Source organism: Myxine glutinosa, chromosome 13 (genome assembly GCF_964187855.1).
Source record: "Myxine glutinosa chromosome 13, kmMyxGlut1.1, whole genome shotgun sequence".
NCBI classification, from domain to species: domain Eukaryota; kingdom Metazoa; phylum Chordata; class Myxini; order Myxiniformes; family Myxinidae; genus Myxine; species Myxine glutinosa.
The window spans coordinates 3,328,148-3,349,383 of NC_136273.1; the positions used below are offsets into that span (position 1 = coordinate 3,328,148).

The following is a 21,236-nucleotide window of genomic DNA, read 5'->3' on the forward strand; positions in this document are numbered from 1 at the left end:
AAGAAGTTCTGTTACTCAAGATTTTGGGTCTATCTATCTGCCATGATCTTTCCTAGGAAAACCACATTTCCAAGCTGGCCTCCAAAACCAGTCGCCGTCTGGGCATCCTGCGTCGTGCGAAGTCCTTTCTTGGCACTTCTGAGCTCCTCACCACATACAAATCTTTTATCCACAGCTTGATGGAATGCTGCTCTCTCCTCTGGGCTGGTGCTCCTGCCACACACCTAGCTTTTCTCACGATGAAGCCGATTCTGAGGGTCTTTCACTCGCTCACCGCAGAAAGGTTGCTGGTCTTTCTGTCTTCTACCGACTCCTCTCCAGCCTTGCTCCCCCTGCTCTGTCCTCCTCATTGTCTTCAGGATGCACAAGAATTGTCAGCAACCCTCTTCTGGTGAAACCACCAAAATCAAGACTCTCTGCTCACCTTCACTCTTTCATTCCTCTTTTTTTCTACCTCTGGAACAAACTCCCTCACACTCTTCAATCCCTATCCTCCCCTCCAAGTCTTCAAAACAGCTGTTCACCACCATTTCTTATCTTCTCCCATCCAAAACCTTGATCTTTTCTACCCCCGTTAATACACCCCAAATCCACCTCTTTCAATCTCCAACTTCATTCCTGAAATTCCTAGTAGTGTCCATTTGCTTTATACCGTGTACCGCCTCGGAGGTCTTGTTCAGGTTCATCGCTGGTGAAAGGACACTCGAAAGGTGGTGCTAGTGTTGGCATTGGGTCGCGGGAGCACGGATGCTTTCGTTGTATAAGCGAGAGGCCAAGATGCTCGCACTGTCTGTCTTTGTAATCTTGTCTTACTTTCTGATGGGCGCCCTGTATTGTTTAATAGCCGGTAGGTAAGGCCTAGGTTAACTTCTGCATCTCGTACATTTTTTTTCCTGTTTGTAAATATCGCTGCACTTTCCAATGCTTACGATCGCTGTATATTTTGATCTGCATTCCCCCATTGTTCCCTTTGCATGCACCTCCCCCCTCACCACTGAACATTAAAATCCTTGAGTTCCCACCCCCCTTTTTTCCATGCTTCTGCTTGTGCCTGGTAAATAATTCCAATAAATTCCTTGTTGACGTTCATTTCCCATCTGTCCGTGCCCGTCTTTTCCTCCATTGATCCAGTGCTATTCACGCTTAGTTTAGTTAGGGAGATTATCATTCCCTGACTAATTGGCTCGTTAGTCCGATATGTACCCCGCTGTTTAACGCTCGGTCGCATCAAGATCTAAGATAAGGGGTGCATGTTGAGGGCGTGTGGCATGGCCAGAAGGCCACGTGACATTCAGTTAAATGGTATTAGATGGTGGACACTGAAGCACGTGTTTAACTATTTGGCGCTTGCGGTTGACTAGCAACCTGCTGAGGCACGAGGTTATTCGTCCACGGTAGCCTCAAGCCCGGTAAGTCTGAGGGGAACCGAGGTTACCCCCCTCTTAGGAGACCCGAAACTCGGGGCTGTAACAATATTTTTGCCAAAGCACAGTTCATTCTCTCACCTGCAATATCGATCAATCTCACCTGGAAAACCGAAGGCATGAGGGTGTAGTAATGGCTTTTTTGTTCTTGGTTGAACCTCTGCATCTCGCCCGCGTAATCGCCCTTACTCTCCTGCATCTGTGCTTTTCGCAACAATTGGTGGTTATTTGCCTAGAATACAGAAATGCAATATCGAATTAAATTTGTGCAAGGCATGTTGAACAAAATGACATTTTTCTTCGGTATCATCAGCAAGCATCGACCGTTTATTGTGATTGGTGACATATTTTTGTTGCTAAAATTAAAGGTAAAAAAATAAAATAAATTAAATATCTTAAATTTAAACTCATTTATTTAATTTAAACAAATTTAAATAATCTCCAAGTAATATAAAAATTTGCATCAATGTTATAATTGACTTTTGATCTAAAAATATAAATACAGTACAATACAATAGTTGTATGGAATGGCCAGCGGCCGACCGACAGTTTATGTACACCTACTTATCAGGACACTGCGGAATATATTTGGTGGTGTTTGATAAGAAAATATACAAATTGAAAAAAAGATAAATTGTCCACCGAATGGGTGCCTTTTTATTATTTTTTATTTTTTATGGGATATTGTCCACCACAAAGCCAGAAGGCCACTCGAGGTGGCGGCTACACAAAGAAAACAAAAGCAGAACAACCAACCCCTTGGACTGAAACAAGACAATGTAAAAAGATGTCTCTTCACAGAACAAAAAGGGCTGGGAGGGGTTAACTAGTCTGCTTCGAGACAACAGTGCCTCTACCCCCATTGTCTGACTGCAGCCAATCAGACTGTGCGGCACCGAATGGGTGACTGCAGCCAATCAGAATGTGCGACACCGAATGGGCGACTGCAGCCAATCAGACTGTGCGGCACTGAATGGGCGACTGCAGTCAATCCGACTGTGCGGCACCGAATGGGCGACTGCAGCCAATCAGACTGTGCGGCACTGAATGGGCGACTGCAGCCAATCAGACTGTGCGGCACTGAATGGGTGACTGCAGCCATCAGAATGTGCAACACCGAATGGGCAACTCCGGCCAATCAGACTGTGCGGGACCGAATGGGCGACTGCAGTCAATCCGACTGTGCAGCACCGAATGGGCAACTGCAGCCAATCAGACTGTGCAGCACTGAATGGGTGACTGCAGCCAATCAGACTGTATGGCACCGAATGGGCGACTGCAGCCAATCAGACTGTGCGGCACCGAATGGGCGACTGCAGCCAATCAGACTGTGCGGCACCGAATGGGCGACTGCAGCCGATCAGACTCTGCGGCACCGAATGGGCGACTGCAGTCGATCCGACTGTGCGGCACCGAATGGGCGACTGCAGTCAATACGACTCTGCGGCACCGAATGGGTGACTGCAGCCAATCAGACTGTGTGGCACCGAATGGGCGACTGCAGCCAATCAGACTGTGCGGCACCGAATGGGCGACTGCAGCCAATCAGACTGTATGGCACCGAATGGGCGACTGCAGCCAATCAGACTGTGCGGCACCGAATGGGTGACTGCAGCCAATCAGACTGTGTGGCACCGAATGGGCGACTGCAGCCAATCAGACTGTGTGGCACCGAATGGGCGACTGCAGTCAATCCAACTGTGCGGCACCGAATGGGCGACTGCAGTCAATCCGACTGTGTGGCACCGAATGGGAGATTGCAGTCAATACGAATCTGTGGCACCGAATGGGCGACTGCAGCCAATCAGACTGTGCGGCACCGAATGGGCGACTGCAGTCAATCCGACTGTGTGGCACCGAATGGGCGATTGCAGTCAATACGAATCTGCGGCACCGAATGGGCGACTGCAGCCAATCAGACTGTGCAGCACCGAATGGGCGACTGCAGTCAATACGACTCTGCGGCACCGAATGGGTGACTGCAGCCAATCAGACTGTGCGGCACCGAATGGGTGACTGCAGCCAATCCGACTGTGCGGCACCGAATGGGCGACTGCAGCCAATCAGACTGTGCGGCACCGAATGGGCAACTGCAGTCAATCCGACTGTGCGGCACCGAATGGGCAACTGCAGCCAATCAGACTGTGTGGCAAAGCTCAAATTGCACTGTTCGGCGAACACACCGATTTTTCATTGAACAGACACCTACAGGGTGAGTCATAAGCCCAAGGAGTAATAAAATATTACAGTAATAACAGTAATACATAATAACAGGAGTAATAATAAAACATTACAATAATACAACAATTACAATACCTCCTTAGACACCGAGTGCATCCATGTGACACCCGCCGTTGTGACAACACAATAATTTTTTTCCTCCACATGCAGTGCTAAAACCGACGCAAAATACCATGTGTTATGGTGCCAAATACCATGTGCTATGGTGCCAAAATACAATTTGTTGTGTACCAAAATACCATGTGTTATGGTACCAAAATACCATGTGTTATGGTACCAAAATACCATGTGTTGTGTACCAAAATACCATGTGTTATGGTGCCAAATACCATGTGTTATGGTACCAAAATACCATGTGTTATGGTACCAAAATACCATGTGTTATGGTACCAAAATACCATGTGTTATGGTACCAAAATACCATGTGTTATGGTACCAAAATACCATGTGTTATGGTACCAAAATACCATGTGTTATGTACCAAAATACCATGTGTTATGGTGCCAAATACCATGTCTTATGTACCAAAATACCATGTGTTATGTACCAAAATACCATGTGTTATGTACCAAAATACCATGTGTTATGGTGCCAAATACCATGTGCTATGGTGCCAAATACCATGTGTTATGTACCAAAATACCATGTGATGTGTTATGTACCAAAATATGTGTTAGGGTACCAAAATACCATGTGTTATGGTGCCCAAATACCATGTGTTATTTTGCCAAATACCATGTGTCATGGTGCCAAAATACCATGTGTTATGTACCAAAATAGCATGTGTTACATACCAAAATACCATGTGTTATAGTGCCCAAATACCATGTGCTATGGTGCCAAATACCATGTGTCATGGTGCCAAAATACCATGTGTTATGTACAAAAATACCATGTGTTATGTACAAAAATACCATGTGTTATGTACCAAAATACCATGTGTTATGGTGCCCAAATAACATGTGCTATGGTGCCAAATACCATGTGTTATGGTACCAAAATAGCATGTGTTATGGTACCAAAATACCATGTGTTATGTACCAAAATACCATGTGTTTTGGTGCCCAAATACCATGTGCTATGGTGTCAAATACCATGTGTTATGGTACCAAAATACAATGTGTTGTGTACCAAAATACCATGTGTTATGTACCAAAATGCCATGTGTTATGGTACGAAAATGCCATGTGTTATGAGACCAAAATACCATGTGTTATGGTACCAAAATACAATGTGTTATGTACCAAAATACTATGTGTTATGGTACCAAAATACAATGTGTTATGTACCAAAATACCATGTGTTATGGTACCAAAATACAATGTGTTATGTACCAAAAATACCATGTGTTATGCAAAATACCATGTGTTATGGTGCCCAAATAACATGTGTTATGGTGCCAAATGCTTCCTGAATGCGTTGTTTCAGTTCATCAAGCGATGCCATGTGATGTTCTGCAACTTTAGCTTTGACGTGCACCTACAGAGCATTGCACAAGTGATCAGGTGAGGACTGCACGGTGGCCACAGAAGTGGTGTAATACGATGTGTAATACGGTGTAATACGATCAATACGATGCTGAAATGATGTAATTTAATTCAACGTGGTAGGTGGGCAACACCGCAAAGCATACCTCTTTTAAGGTGTGTTCAAACCCATGAACATTTCAGCAATCAATACGATGCTGAAATGATGTAATTTAATTAAACGTGGTAGGTGGGCAACACCGCAAAGCATACCTCTTTTAAGGTGTGTTCAAACCCATGAACATTTCAGCAATCAATACGATGCTGAAATGATGTAATTTAATTAAACGTGGTAGGTGGGCAACACCGCAAAGCATACCTCTTTTAAGGTGTGTTCAAACCCATGAACATTTCAGCAATCAATACGATGCTGAAATGATGTAATTTAATTCAACGTGGTAGGTGGGCAACACCGCAAAGCATACCTCTTTTAAGGTGTGTTCAAACCCATGAACATTTCAGCAATCAATACGATGCTGAAATGATGTAATTTAATTCAACGTGGTAGGTGGGCAACACCGCAAAGCATACCTCTTTTAAGGTGTGTTCAAACCCATGAACATTTCAGCAATCAATACGATGCTGAAATGATGTAATTTAATGAGTAATTTAATGAGTAATTTAATGAGTAATTTAATGAATAATTTAAGGTGTAATTTAATTGTGTAATATGGTCGACCTTGGGTTTGTTTGGGTTTTGTTGTTTATTTTTGTGGGTGTGTATTTTTGTGTATTTTGGATATATTTTCACGACTAATTCCAGTTAACATCCTGCAAAATTTGCTCGTTTTCTGGCCGAGTCGAAATTGCGTTGAGTTCCTATGGCATGCGCCATTAAAAGCGCTGTGTAATGGTTGAGCTCCCTTTATTTCGTTTTGGTCACGCGGATGAGCAGACAAAATGACGAATGCTGCGGCTGGAGCAGTGGAAGCGATTTTTGAATTGTTCAATGATTATTCGATATTGTTATGACTTATTGTCAATAGGTATACTAAGTGGCCATGAGGTAGCCTGTTGTTATGTACAGTCTTATTCTATTGTTGATTATACCACATAGCTGTGGTGATAAAGGAAATGTTCGTTTTAAATAGATGATGGTGATAGGACCATGACTATAAAATCATGATGATTATTATGAATGATATCATAGGGTTCAAATGCAGAATGATTGCATGAACTTGGGAAAGAACTTTCAAGCCCTATGGGATAAATTGGGTGTTACAAGCGATGGAGTTTCAAAATTTAGCATGATTGAAGGAATTTTACAGTCTTATTTCAGGAGTTTTACGAAATTTATATTGCCAAGAGATTTTGGGTACTATTAAAAGAAAAATGATGAGATATTTTTCCCAATGAACTTTAATATCTGCCATCCATTTTGGCTGTCTCACGAACGAAGGATGAGTTGCCTTTAGTGGTTGCAAAGAAAATTTGTGGAGACCAGGCAAAATGAGGAAATATGTCAGATATGACCCTAGGACAGGACGGTGATTCATCAATTGACATGAGGTATGAACCAGAGGTGACGACCGATGAGATTCGATCTCAGTCAATGGATGGACCTGTCCTGACATCATTGGGGAAAGGGCTTATGCAAGGAGTCATCCAAAATGATTAATTTGATTTATTGATGAATATTGATGAATTAATTGAAATTGAATAATTGATTGAATTGTTGATTGATTGAATCTAATTGAATAAATTTAATTGAATAAATTTAACTGAATAAATTGAACTGAATAAATTGAATTGAATATATTGATTGTTTGATTGATGAAAATGCGGTCTCAAGAAAGAAGCTTTGATATCTTTGTGAGATATTATCAATGTGAAGACAACCTTGGAAAATTGAGCAAGGTGGTGAGTTTATATATACACGAAGAATTAAGTTAAGCACCCCCCCCGTTTTTTTACAACCTCGCACATTACAAGTTTGTTGTCGTCAAAACAGTGTAATATACCCATGATATTGCTATATTTTCTGGAGAAGTGATATTATGGTCACATAAAAACATAACAATCATGCCGTTTTCAATATTTTATTCTGAATAATTTAAGGTGAAATTTTTTGGGAATTTTAGGCATATTTTCACCTCAATTTAAGTATGGAGCTATAGGTCCATCACGGACAGTGTGGATGACGTTTATGTTTTCTAACGTACAGTCATTGTTCTGAGAAGACCTCTAGCGATCTTTGCGTCAATAACGTGTGTAGGACCCACGTGATCGGATCACTGACTCAACCCTACGTCTCATAGACCCTGTAAGCCGTCGTATGCGTTGCTGTGGCAGGTTGTTCCATTCCCGATGTAATGCACGTTCCAATTCATCCAGATTGGCTATTGGAGGGACCATCTTCGCAATTTGTCGTCCCAACATGTCCCAAACGTGCTCGAGGGGGTTCAACCTGCCACAGCAACGCATACGACGGCTTACAGGGTCTATGAGACGTAGGGTTGAGTCAGTGATCCGATCACGTGGGTCCTACACACGTTATTGACGCAAAGATCGCTAGAGGTCTTCTCAGAACAATGACTGTACGTTAGAAAACATAAACGTCATCCACACTGTCCGTGATGGACCTATAGCTCCATACTTAAATTGAGGTGAAAATATGCCTAAAATTCCCAAAAAATTTCACCTTAAATTATTCAGAATAAAATATTGAAAACGGCATGATTGTTATGTTTTTATGTGACCATAATATCACTTCTCCAGAAAATATAGCAATATCATGGGTATATTACACTGTTTTGACGACAACAAACTTGTAATGTGCGAGGTTGTAAAAACACGGGGGGGGTGCTTAACTTAATTCTTTGTGTATATAAAGATATATATGTGCGGTTACCATTGTGTGATTTCCCCTTCAACAGAGCGGACACCTGAGGATTCACCCATTTCATACTGACCCTCTGGCTCATCTGCAAATACTGATCTGTGAGATTGGATTGTGCAAAAGCCACAGGTGAGAGAGATTCTCTGGAAATCACCGTTTGAACAGGTGGAGAGATCCTTCCTGGAAGTACGAGTGAAGCTTTAGAGGAACAAACTACAACACATCCAACGCTACTTTGATAAAAGGCAGAATGGGAAATGGAGCCTGCAAGAATACACAAGGACAACCAGAGATTCCACAAAAAGGTACTTGTACACATCATATGTACGACCGTTATGGTGCCGAAGCTATAAGGCAGGTCGAGAATTGGTATTTGTGGACAAAGGGACATGATGAGGAGTTTCCAAGAGATGGTACATTTGAGCGAAGTCAATTGGAAAGATTGGAACAAAGATTGAAAGCCAGGAAGAGACAGAATCTAACGGTAGACTGGCTTGCATTCCATCTTTGGGATGGTGAATCCAGCCAACGGGAACAGCAAGAACGGATAACGGATCTAGAACTTAAAATAAAAAGGATACAGGATACCATGGAGGAGACAAATGCACAACTGCCCTCGAAATTAGGAATGAAAGGGACAGTTGTCCCATCTGATTTCCAGTTGTCTCCCCAAAAAGGACGGTACAGAGAATTTTTTCGTGTTTCAGGAGATAACGAGAGATTGCAGTGGCAACTCAGGGATGTAGAGATGCAGCCCAGCAATACAAGTGCACAGGTGCACAGACCAGGCAACGACAGAAACCGGTGTTTCAAGTGTGGACGGATGGGACATTGGAAAAGAGGATGTCCGTATACCAAAAGGAAGACAAGTTCATAGGGTAAACCAAGATCAAGGGTACCAGGGCTGACCGATACCTCAGACAATGATTAGGCCTTCATTGCGGCAGGTCCCAAATGACGATTGACCTCAACAGATTAGATTACTGGACAAACATGAATAACTGTCGATGATTCTTGTGTCTGAAAAGGTTTTCAGAGCAAGAATTATTCATTTTTTCTTTTGCTTGTAAGCAAATTAGTAATTAATTGATCAAATGCCGAAATTGGATCTTTTATGTTGGGCACACAATTTTAAATTTACAAAGTTGGAACAATTGCTTTGCTAATTTTTGAAACCAAGTGACAAGAGTCACATGATGATCAGGTGGGAATTTCGGACTAGTGTCCCGCATGATTGATAGGTCAGTGGTCGACTGACATGCAAATGGGTGTGTAGTCAAATTTGGATAAATTATGGTGGGAACTGAAAGGGTAATTTCAATGTGACATCATAGGGGTTTTCTAAAAAAATAAACTTTTTGGTCCATTTGCGTATTAGCATTTATAAAATTGAAGGACAAATTTTATGAAAATGAAATAAAACTGACACCCAACCTGATCTGTAAATAATGGTTCAAACGCAAACAAATACGCATAATGCATGTGTGTGTGGGTATTTTGTGTGTCAATGTTAGTGTTTTTGTGTATCAATCTTACAAGATTGTTGACACCGACAGTGTGCCTTGTCTGGAAAATAGATAGTTCCATGGGGATGGGATCGCATATCGAGAGAATTCGTAAAAAAAAATAAAAAAATAGAAATATAATTTGATTATGAAAATTATCACTTTTGTCAAGGGAGATGGAGAATAAAGATTTGATTTGCTGAGTTATGAGCAGCTATTCATTAATAGTAAAAATTGGGAGTAATCTTGGGATTCCATTGTGATCGAATTTATATGAGAATCAAAGCTATTTATGGATATGAGCTTCATAAAAATGTGGGAGTACAAAATTAGCCAAATTTTGGGGAGGTCTTACACTGACTTCCCAGAGTACTCTGCTCATGGATTTTATATATATAAACTTGAATTTTATCAGCATATAAATTGTGCTGTATGTATGGATGTGGTTTAGGCATAGATGATATGGGAAAATAGTAAAGAAAATTTTGCTGGTTTGAACTATTGTGGGTTTTCAGTTCTGGAGTTCAAACAAAGTCACTGGTTAACAGATGAGAAAGGATAGTAAATAAATTATTCGATGCTGGGCAAATTAAGTACGATATTACTAAGACTTATGAGAGCTATTGTTCTTCCTTACAGCAGTGGAAAATTATTGGAAAAAATTAGATCCAACATAATGAATCTATAAAAGAATGTGATAGGGATAATATCCTCAATTTGTACTAATTATTTGATTGTGGGTAAAGGAATTAATTTATCGTAGTGGATTGTTAACAGCAGCCTGAAAATGTCCTGAGAGTGTGCATCCATGTAATCAGAAATCCCAGATTTGTTTTTACAAACAACATTTTGGTAGAGGTCTTGTGTGGACGAGCACTTCCTTGGTAGATAAAGAACGGTACTGCATGCTGGCAGCCACTTTTGCGGCCAGCTAGGCCAAACAAATTGAGAGGAAATTGTAGTTAAATACGTAAGTTACACATGGCTATTTGTAAAAAGGAAATTTGTTGAGATGGGAAACATTTTTCGAAGGTTTATTAAAGTGTTATAATATGACATGTGGCAAGGCAAACTATTGGATGGGAAAATTAGATCTGGCTATAGAATAAATTTATTGACCCCTTGAAGTTAATTCTTCGAATCATTGTTTCACTGGCATTTTTTGTTCAAATTGGAAATAGTTTGGTAGAGCTTTGGTTAAAACCTTTGGTTGCGGTATCTTGGAACGAAATGATAAACCATAGGAGATTGATAAGAATAGAAACAAATATGGACCCAAAATAGAAAGTTGGATTCATGCCTCTCATTGCAAGCAAGCACATGGGGCTAAGGTGGACGATCCCACAGAAAATGAGGCTGCACCTAGCAGCCCAGCAGAACATTCAGTGGCGGATAAATGATAGTCGTGATATACATTCATTTGAATTACATTTTAACACCCCTTGCATTGATAAACATTACATTTTCAACATGTGATATTCCTACTTGGGATAGTGACATTTATTTGCCTACATGACATACCATTATCTACTGATATTAGCGCAACATGAGGGATAATGTATCACAACTACACTCATGATTAGGGGATTGAGTTCAACCCCGGGAGATAGGGGGATAAGGGTAAGACAAATAATCTGATTTATGTTACATATTAAGGGATTTTCTTTATTTACCTTTTAGGAAGCTTGTTAGTTTGGTATATAATGTTGAATGTCATCGACATATAATTATGTCATAGGTATGAATATATATAAGGAGTAGCAAACTTGTTTGTTGGGTTAGTAGTTATATTGGCAATTGTTTTAGTGGTGGCTTGCTTGAAAGCCTTAGTGACGGTGTGTTTGAATAAGGTAACCAACAACACGATGATAACGCATGAAGTGACAAATGAGGAAAGAAATGTGGAACCAGAAAAGGAAGACTTTTATGGCGACATAATTACTGAGATTAAAAGATTAAATCAAGTGATGTTGCAAATGAATACAGTAGAATTAAGATAATGGCATAACGACAATGTTATGAGTTGTGTCAATTACAATATCAGTGAACTCATATCACCACGAGTGACACACTGTTAGAAAAAAAGAAAAAAAAAGGAGGGAAAAGAAAAAGTGGAGAGGAATTATGGTAATAATACATTATGCTTAATTTGTTGGTTTGGGAAAATTGTTGTTGGGAATTAGATATTCCCGTTTGTGATTGTAATCATATACAATTTATTTTCTTAGAGTAGTGCTAAAATACCTGCATGAGATGAAATTATATTTTCGGTGTTGGTGTGATACTAATTACCTAGAAAAATATATCTGAAGACTTACGGACATAATTTAGGCAAAATATGGCAGAATAGTTGTTGATAGTTTAGGCACATATCAGAATGCTTGTTGATTTAAAATTTCAAAGTCAAATTTTTACACCTTCAAGTACTGATGAAATCTCCATTTTTCACATGTAGTTTTGTTGAAAAACGGATGAAGGTGAATAATTTAGGATTATTAGAAAAATTTTGATGGGTCTAACTGTGGAAAGTGTTATTAAATCATAGGTAGAGGTAACAAGGAAACTAGGTGTTACTAGGAAACAAAAGTATTCAGGTGTTACCAGGAAACAAAAGTAGACAGACAAGCAAAATGAGTATAAAGACGTTGACCAACCAAGATGTTGCATATCTTTGTTGATGTTCTGACGTTGTTTATTTCAATTATGGTCGGAATTATTAGAATTGCTATTAAATGAGAATTTTCATATTGGATGTTAAAGCAACGAAGAGTTTTATGGGATTATAAGGTCATATCGCGACATCATGGGAAAGCTAATGTTAATTGTGGGATGTCAGAGGTAATGGTGTAGTTTAATGGTCACACTGTTTTGGAAAATAATGCTCGATGCAACATGATCCTAAAAAGAACCCATCCCTACATCTAAGGATCAGGAAGGGAAGGAATGGAAAATTTGAAGTATTAAAGTTACGGAACTCAAAATATCTAGGTTTGGATGTAGTCATTAAAAAATTGACTGATATGTAAATCCAATTTCAAATTTCAAGTAAATCGAATGAAAATTAAGGATTTTTGTTCGTTGTTGCAACGTTGTGCTCCAACGTTTTGGGAACATTCAAATGTTGGGTTTTGCTGACGTTTCCACAACGTCGCTACAACGTTTCACTTTCGTTGTTGCAACGTTTTGCTCCAACGTTTTGGGAACATTCAAATGTTGTGGTTTGCTGACGTTTCCACAACGTTTCACTTTCGTTGTTGCAACGTTTTGCTCCAACGTTTTGGGAACATTCAAATGTTGTGTTTTGCTGACGTTTCCACAACGTCGCTACAACGTTTCACTTTCGTTGTTGCAACGTTTTGCTCCAACGTTTTGGGAACATTCAAATGTTGTGGTTTGCTGACGTTTCCACAACGTCGCTACAACGTTTCACTTTCGTTGTTGCAACGTTTTGCTCCAACGTTTTGGGAACATTCAAATGTTGTGTTTTGCTGACGTTTCCACAACGTCGCTACAACGTTTCACTTTCGTTGTTGCAACGTTTTGCTCCAACGTTTTGGGGACATTCAAATGTTAAGTAAATCGGATAAGAATTCACGAGTTATTTAATTATTAGCGATTAATGAAGTACTTATTTAATTAATTACATTTCTTATTAAATTACAGTAATTACATTACAGTAATTACCTGAGGTAATTACAGTAATTACAGTTCCGGTAATTACAGTAATTACAGTAATCATTACAGTAATTGCAGTAATCTTATTACAGTAATTACATTACATTAACTCAGGCACCTTTTGAGTAAGAAAGCTGATATTTGGACATGACACTGACCAAGTGATGTGGCTGTCAAGGGAAATTTTGATTTATTGATTAATCATTTAATAAATTAACTCGTTGATTTATAAATGACTTATTTAATTAAAAGTCCTCAGAGATACATCTTCGGATGAAATACTTGCAGATTGGTTATGCTATGAGCCAATTGATTAAGGAAAATATTTTATGATGGCCATATTGGCAATTTCGTGGCCATATTCGTAGCAACTCAGTTAGTGCCACTGCACCTTTAAAATGCATCCCTGCGTTCATTTTTCGATCGATTGAGTTGAAATTTCGAACAATCGGATCTGGACTGTCGTTATTAACGACTCTAGCATGCACCCGTCCAATCAGGATGGAGCGGTATGGTCCCCGGATTATCACTGCCCGCAGTTTTAATTAGTTTTACTTTTTCTCTTGGTCATATAATTTTGAAGACATGCATGTCATGATATAGGAAATGTTTGTTCTGTTGAACGGAATAAATGTTGTTTATTTGTGTGGGTGTGTATTTTTTGTGTATTTTGGATATATTTTCACGACTAATTCCAGTTAACATCCTGCAAAATTTGCTCGTTTTCTGGCCGAGTCGAAATTGCGTTGAGTTCCTATGGCATGCGCCATTAAAAGCGCTGTGTAATGGTTGAGCTCCCTTTATTTCGCTTTGGTCATGCGGATGAGCAGACAAAGTGACGAATGCTGCGGCTGGAGCAGTAGAAGCGATGTTTTTTTAATTGAAATGATGTAATTTAATTAAACGTGGTAGGTGGGCAACACCGCAAAGCATACCTCTTTTAAGGTGTGTTCAAACCCATGAACATTTCAGCAATCAATACGATGCTGAAATGATGTAATTTAATTAAACGTGGTAGGTGGGCAACACCGCAAAGCATACCTCTTTTAAGGTGTGTTCAAACCCATGAACATTTCAGCAATCAATACGATGCTGAAATGATGTAATTTAATTAAATGTGGTAGGTGGGCAACACCGCAAAGCATACCTCTTTTAAGGTGTGTTCAAACCCATGAACATTTCAGCAATCAATACGATGCTGAAATGATGTAATTTAATTCAACGTGGTAGGTGGGCAACACCGCAAAGCATACCTCTTTTAAGGTGTGTTCAAACCCATGAACATTTCAGCAATCAATACGATGCTGAAATGATGTAATTTAATTCAACGTGGTAGGTGGGCAACACCGCAAAGCATACCTCTTTTAAGGTGTGTTCAAACCCATGAACATTTCAGCAATCAATACGATGCTGAAATGATGTAATTCAATGAGTAATTTAATGAGTAATTTAATGAGTAATTTAATGAATAATTTAAGGTGTAATTTAATTGTGTAATATGGTCGACCTTGGGTTTGTTTGGGTTTTGTTGTTTATTTTTGTGGGTGTGTATTTTTGTGTATTTTGGATATATTTTCACGACTAATTCCAGTTAACATCCTGCAAAATTTGCTCGTTTTCTGGCCGAGTCGAAATTGCGTTGAGTTCCTATGGCATGCGCCATTAAAAGCGCTGTGTAATGGTTGAGCTCCCTTTATTTCGTTTTGGTCACGCGGATGAGCAGACAAAATGACGAATGCTGCGGCTGGAGCAGTGGAAGCGATTTTTGAATTGTTCAATGATTATTCGATATTGTTATGACTTATTGTCAATAGGTATACTAAGTGGCCATGAGGTAGCCTGTTGCTATGTACAGTCTTATTCTATTGTTGATTATACCACATAGCTGTGGTGATAAAGGAAATGTTCGTTTTAAATAGATGATGGTGATAGGACCATGACTATAAAATCATGATGATTATTATGAATGATATCATAGGGTTCAAATGCAGAATGATTGCATGAACTTGGGAAAGAACTTTCAAGCCCTATGGGATAAATTGGGTGTTACAAGCGATGGAGTTTCAAAATTTAGCATGATTGAAGGAATTTTACAGTCTTATTTCAGGAGTTTTACGAAATTTATATTGCCAAGAGATTTTGGGTACTATTAAAAGAAAAATGATGAGATATTTTTCCCAATGAACTTTAATATCTGCCATCCATTTTGGCTGTCTCACGAATGAAGGATGAGTTGCCTTTAGTGGTTGCAAAGAAAATTTGTGGAGACCAGGCAAAATGGGGAAATATGTCAGATATGACCCTAGGACAGGACGGTGATTCATCAATTGACATGAGGTATGAACCAGAGGTGACGACCGATGAGATTCGATCTCAGTCAATGGATGGACCTGTCCTGACATCATTGGGGAAAGGGCTTATGCAAGGAGTCATCCAAAATGATTAATTTGATTTATTGATGAATATTGATGAATTAATTGAAATTGAATAATTGATTGAATTGTTGATTGATTGAATCTAATTGAATAAATTTAATTGAATAAATTTAACTGAATAAATTGAACTGAATAAATTGAATTGAATATATTGATTGTTTGATTGATGAAAATGCGGTCTCAAGAAAGAAGCTTTGATATCTTTGTGAGATATTATCAATGTGAAGACAACCTTGGAAAATTGAGCAAGGTGGTGAGTTTATATATATAGATATATATGTGCGGTTACCATTGTGTGATTTCCCCTTCAACAGAGCGGACACCTGAGGATTCACCCATTTCATACTGACCCTCTGGCTCATCTGCAAATACTGATCTGTGAGATTGGATTGTGCAAAAGCCACAGGTGAGAGAGATTCTCTGGAAATCACCGTTTGAACAGGTGGAGAGATCCTTCCTGGAGGTACGAGTGAAGCTTTAGAGGAACAAACTACAACACATCCAACGCTACTTTGATAAAAGGCAGAATGGGAAATGGAGCCTGCAAGAATACACAAGGACAACCAGAGATTCCACAAAAAGGTACTTGTACACATCATATGTACGACCGTTATGGTGCCGAAGCTATAAGGCAGGTCGAGAATTGGTATTTGTGGACAAAGGGACATGATGAGGAGTTTCCAAGAGATGGTACATTTGAGCGAAGTCGATTGGAAAGATTGGAACAAAGATTGAAAGCCAGGAAGAGACAGAATCTAACGGTAGACTGGCTTGCATTCCATCTTTGGGATGGTGAATCCAGCCAACGGGAACAGCAAGAACGGATAACGGATCTAGAACTTAAAATAAAAAGGATACAGGATACCATGGAGGAGACAAATGCACAACTGCCCTCGAAATTAGGAATGAAAGGGACAGTTGTCCCATCTGATTTCCAGTTGTCTCCCCAAAAAGGACGGTACAGAGAATTTTTTCGTGTTTCAGGAGATAACGAGAGATTGCAGTGGCAACTCAGGGATGTAGAGATGCAGCCCAGCAATACAAGTGCACAGGTGCACAGACCAGGCAACGACAGAAACCGGTGTTTCAAGTGTGGACGGATGGGACATTGGAAAAGAGGATGTCCGTATACCAAAAGGAAGACAAGTTCATAGGGTAAACCAAGATCAAGGGTACCAGGGCTGACCGATACCTCAGACAATGATTAGGCCTTCATTGCGGCAGGTCCCAAATGACGATTGACCTCAACAGATTAGATTACTGGACAAACATGAATAACTGTCGATGATTCTTGTGTCTGAAAAGGTTTTCAGAGCAAGAATTATTCATTTTTTCTTTTGCTTGTAAGCAAATTAGTAATTAATTGATCAAATGCCGAAATTGGATCTTTTATGTTGGGCACACAATTTTAAATTTACAAAGTTGGAACAATTGCTTTGCAAATTTTTGAAACCAAGTGACAAGAGTCACATGATGATCAGGTGGGAATTTCGGACTAGTGTTCCGCATGATTGATAGGTCAGTGGTCGACTGACATGCAAATGGGTGTGTAGTCAAATTTGGATAAATTATGGTGGGAACTGAAAGGGTAATTTCAATGTGACATCATAGGGGTTTTCTAAAAAATAAACTTTTTGGTCCATTTGCGTATTAGCATTTATAAAATTGAAGGACAAATTTTATGAAAATGAAATAAAACTGACACCCAACCTGATCTGTAAATAATGGTTCAAACGCAAACAAATACGCATAATGCATGTGTGTGTGGGTATTTTGTGTGTCAATGTTAGTGTTTTTGTGTATCAATCTTACAAGATTGTTGACACCGACAGTGTGCCTTGTCTGGAAAATAGATAGTTCCATGGGGATGGGATCGCATATCGAGAGAATTCGTAAAAAAAAATAAAAAAATAGAAATATAATTTGATTATGAAAATTATCACTTTTGTCAAGGGAGATGGAGAATAAAGATTTGATTTGCTGAGTTATGAGCAGCTATTCATTAATAGTAAAAATTGGGAGTAATCTTGGGATTCCATTGTGATCGAATTTATATGAGAATCAAAGCTATTTATGGATATGAGCTTCATAAAAATGTGGGAGTACAAAATTAGCCAAATTTTGGGGAGGTCTTACACTGACTTCCCAGAGTACTCTGCTCATGGATTTTATATATATAAACTTGAATTTTATCAGCATATAAATTGTGCTGTATGTATGGATGTGGTTTAGGCATAGATGATATGGGAAAATAGTAAAGAAAATTTTGCTGGTTTGAACTATTGTGGGTTTTCAGTTCTGGAGTTCAAACAAAGTCACTGGTTAACAGATGAGAAAGGATAGTAAATAAATTATTCGATGCTGGGCAAATTAAGTACGATATTACTAAGACTTATGAGAGCTATTGTTCTTCCTTACAGCAGTGGAAAATTATTGGAAAAAATTAGATCCAACATAATGAATCTATAAAAGAATGTGATAGGGATAATATCCTCAATTTGTACTAATTATTTGATTGTGGGTAAAGGAATTAATTTATCGTAGTGGATTGTTAACAGCAGCCTGAAAATGTCCTGAGAGTGTGCATCCATGTAATCAGAAATCCCAGATTTGTTTTTACAAACAACATTTTGGTAGAGGTCTTGTGTGGACGAGCACTTCCTTGGTAGATAAAGAACGGTACTGCATGCTGGCAGCCACTTTTGCGGCCAGCTAGGCCAAACAAATTGAGAGGAAATTGTAGTTAAATACGTAAGTTACACATGGCTATTTGTAAAAAGGAAATTTGTTGAGATGGGAAACATTTTTCGAAGGTTTATTAAAGTGTTATAATATGACATGTGGCAAGGCAAACTATTGGATGGGAAAATTAGATCTGGCTATAGAATAAATTTATTGACCCCTTGAAGTTAATTCTTCGAATCATTGTTTCACTGGCATTTTTTGTTCAAATTGGAAATAGTTTGGTAGAGCTTTGGTTAAAACCTTTGGTTGCGGTATCTTGGAACGAAATGATAAACCATAGGAGATTGATAAGAATAGAAACAAATATGGACCCAAAATAGAAAGTTGGATTCATGCCTCTCATTGCAGGCAAGCACATGGGGCTAAGGTGGACGATCCCACAGAAAATGAGGCTGCACCTAGCAGCCCAGCAGAACATTCAGTGGCGGATAAATGATAGTCGTGATATACATTCATTTGAATTACATTTTAACACCCCTTGCATTGATAAACATTACATTTTCAACATGTGATATTCCTACTTGGGATAGTGACATTTATTTGCCTACATGACATACCATTATCTACTGATATTAGCGCAACATGAGGGATAATGTATCACAACTACACTCATGATTAGGGGATTGAGTTCAACCCCGGGAGATAGGGGGATAAGGGTAAGACAAATAATCTGATTTATGTTACATATTAAGGGATTTTCTTTATTTACCTTTTAGGAAGCTTGTTAGTTTGGTATATAATGTTGAATGTCATCGACATATAATTATGTCATAGGTATGAATATATATAAGGAGTAGCAAACTTGTTTGTTGGGTTAGTAGTTATATTGGCAATTGTTTTAGTGGTGGCTTGCTTGAAAGCCTTAGTGACGGTGTGTTTGAATAAGGTAACCAACAACACGATGATAACGCATGAAGTGACAAATGAGGAAAGAAATGTGGAACCAGAAAAGGAAGACTTTTATGGCGACATAATTACTGAGATTAAAAGATTAAATCAAGTGATGTTGCAAATGAATACAGTAGAATTAAGATAATGGCATAACGACAATGTTATGAGTTGTGTCAATTACAATATCAGTTAACTCATATCACCACGAGTGACACACTGTTAGAAAAAAAAAAAAAAAAGGAGGGAAAAGAAAAAGTGGAGAGGAATTATGGTAATAATACATTATGCTTAATTTGTTGGTTTGGGAAAATTGTTGTTGGGAATTAGATATTCCCGTTTGTGATTGTAATCATATACAATTTATTTTCTTAGAGTAGTGCTAAAATACCTGCATGAGTTAATTTTTGAACTATATTAACCTGAAAGCAATTGTGGATGCTATTCTTAGTTTAGTAGTGAAATACATACCTGATTGAATATTATTTGTGTGACGCATATAAATGAATATAACTTTTTGTGTTAAGGAAAAACAACAAATTGTTGAATGTGAAACTGTCGGAAGATATACATGATTATGCTGATTTCATGGTAAGATGTACCCTATCTGATTCAGTGTGTGTGGAAAGCAGATTCAGATGTGACTGAGCATAAGGATAAGACGAGATCACATTTGAAGGGGGTGCTAACGGAATTGGGAAGAAGTTCGAGAAAGAAAATTTGTGGCTAAAAAATGAAGTTAAACGTGGCATACACCCTCTTTCTCAAAGAATGATGAAGACATTCTCCCGTGTAACTTGGAGATGGATGCTTACCTTCACCAAGGAAATTTATGTGACCATTTGCCTGGATCACACTGCAACATATGAAAGAAAGGCGATCACTTACTCTTGTTCGAAGGCTTCGAACATTCATCACATCAGAAGTTGCAGGACAACGACATTTTACCTGCAACCTCTGTGAAATGCGGGGACATATGTTATTACTTCACCAACGTCCGGGGAACCAGCATGGAGCTGCAAAAAAAAAAAACGGCTGTGCCCTTGTCACAACAGCTGTGCACGATTCTGCTGGTTGCTCCTGGTATGGACCATGGATGACCTGAACACCATGGTCCCAACATCATTGTGGATGCATCCGGCATCCCTGTTCCACATCTTGCTGGCCAATCAACGTCACACCAATACTTGCTGCCCACTCATAATGAGGGAGGAGGCAAGTCGACTACAACTGGGCGAAGGCCTTGTCCAAGGAATCATTATGGTTCACAGCAAGAGTGGCAAGAATGCTACAAGGAGAGCAGGGTCAGTTTATGACTCCGCAATGTTACCACAACAGCGAAATCCTACACGAAGTAGTGCAGGTGCTATGAAGACATTAGGAGAAAATGTTTTATACCTGGATTCAAACACAAGTGATCAGCCCTTACTTTCAAACAAAGTCAACATTTGTGTGGAGGCAAACGTTTTTGCCAGATGGTGCAGATGCTTTACAAAACTTGAAAATGAAGTGAAATTGTTGTATCTTGGTGATGGTGAAGTGTTGTTTTGAAAATATATTTGTGATGCAAATGCAATAGATTGAACAATATGGAAGGAGTCAATGACCAACGAAATGTTTTGTGATTCTTGCAGGATGACGGTGTATGCCTAAGGGAATTTGATTACCAAAGTTATGATTATTTACTTATACTTGTAATGATGTTTACTTGTCGTGATTGATTATTTACTTATACTTGTAATGATGTTTACTTGTAGTGATTGATTATTTACTTATACTTGTAATGATGTTTACTTGCAGTGATTGATTATTTACTTATACTTGTAATGATGTTTACTTGTAGTGATTGATTGTTTACTTATATTGATGTTTAGAATAATGGTTAATATAAACAAAAACAAAAAGATGAGGGAATTGTGGAAGTGTAACTCAGTGTAACTTATTGATTGGCACTGGTA

General features: G+C 38.9%; 1 protein-coding gene across 12 annotated transcripts in view; it reads right to left on the reverse strand.

Annotated features, from left to right (window-relative positions):
• The window catches only part of LOC137438511 (formin-binding protein 1), a 244,247-nt gene that overhangs the window by 57,066 nt on the left and 165,945 nt on the right, over positions 1–21,236 (reverse strand). For all 12 annotated transcript variants that reach the window (XM_068133616.2, XM_078766955.1, XM_078766954.1 and 9 more), the window contains exon 7: positions 1,528–1,656. In XM_068133616.2, the coding sequence (XP_067989717.1) occupies positions 1,528–1,656 (129 nt within the window). The remainder of the gene's footprint in view (positions 1–1,527; positions 1,657–21,236) is intronic.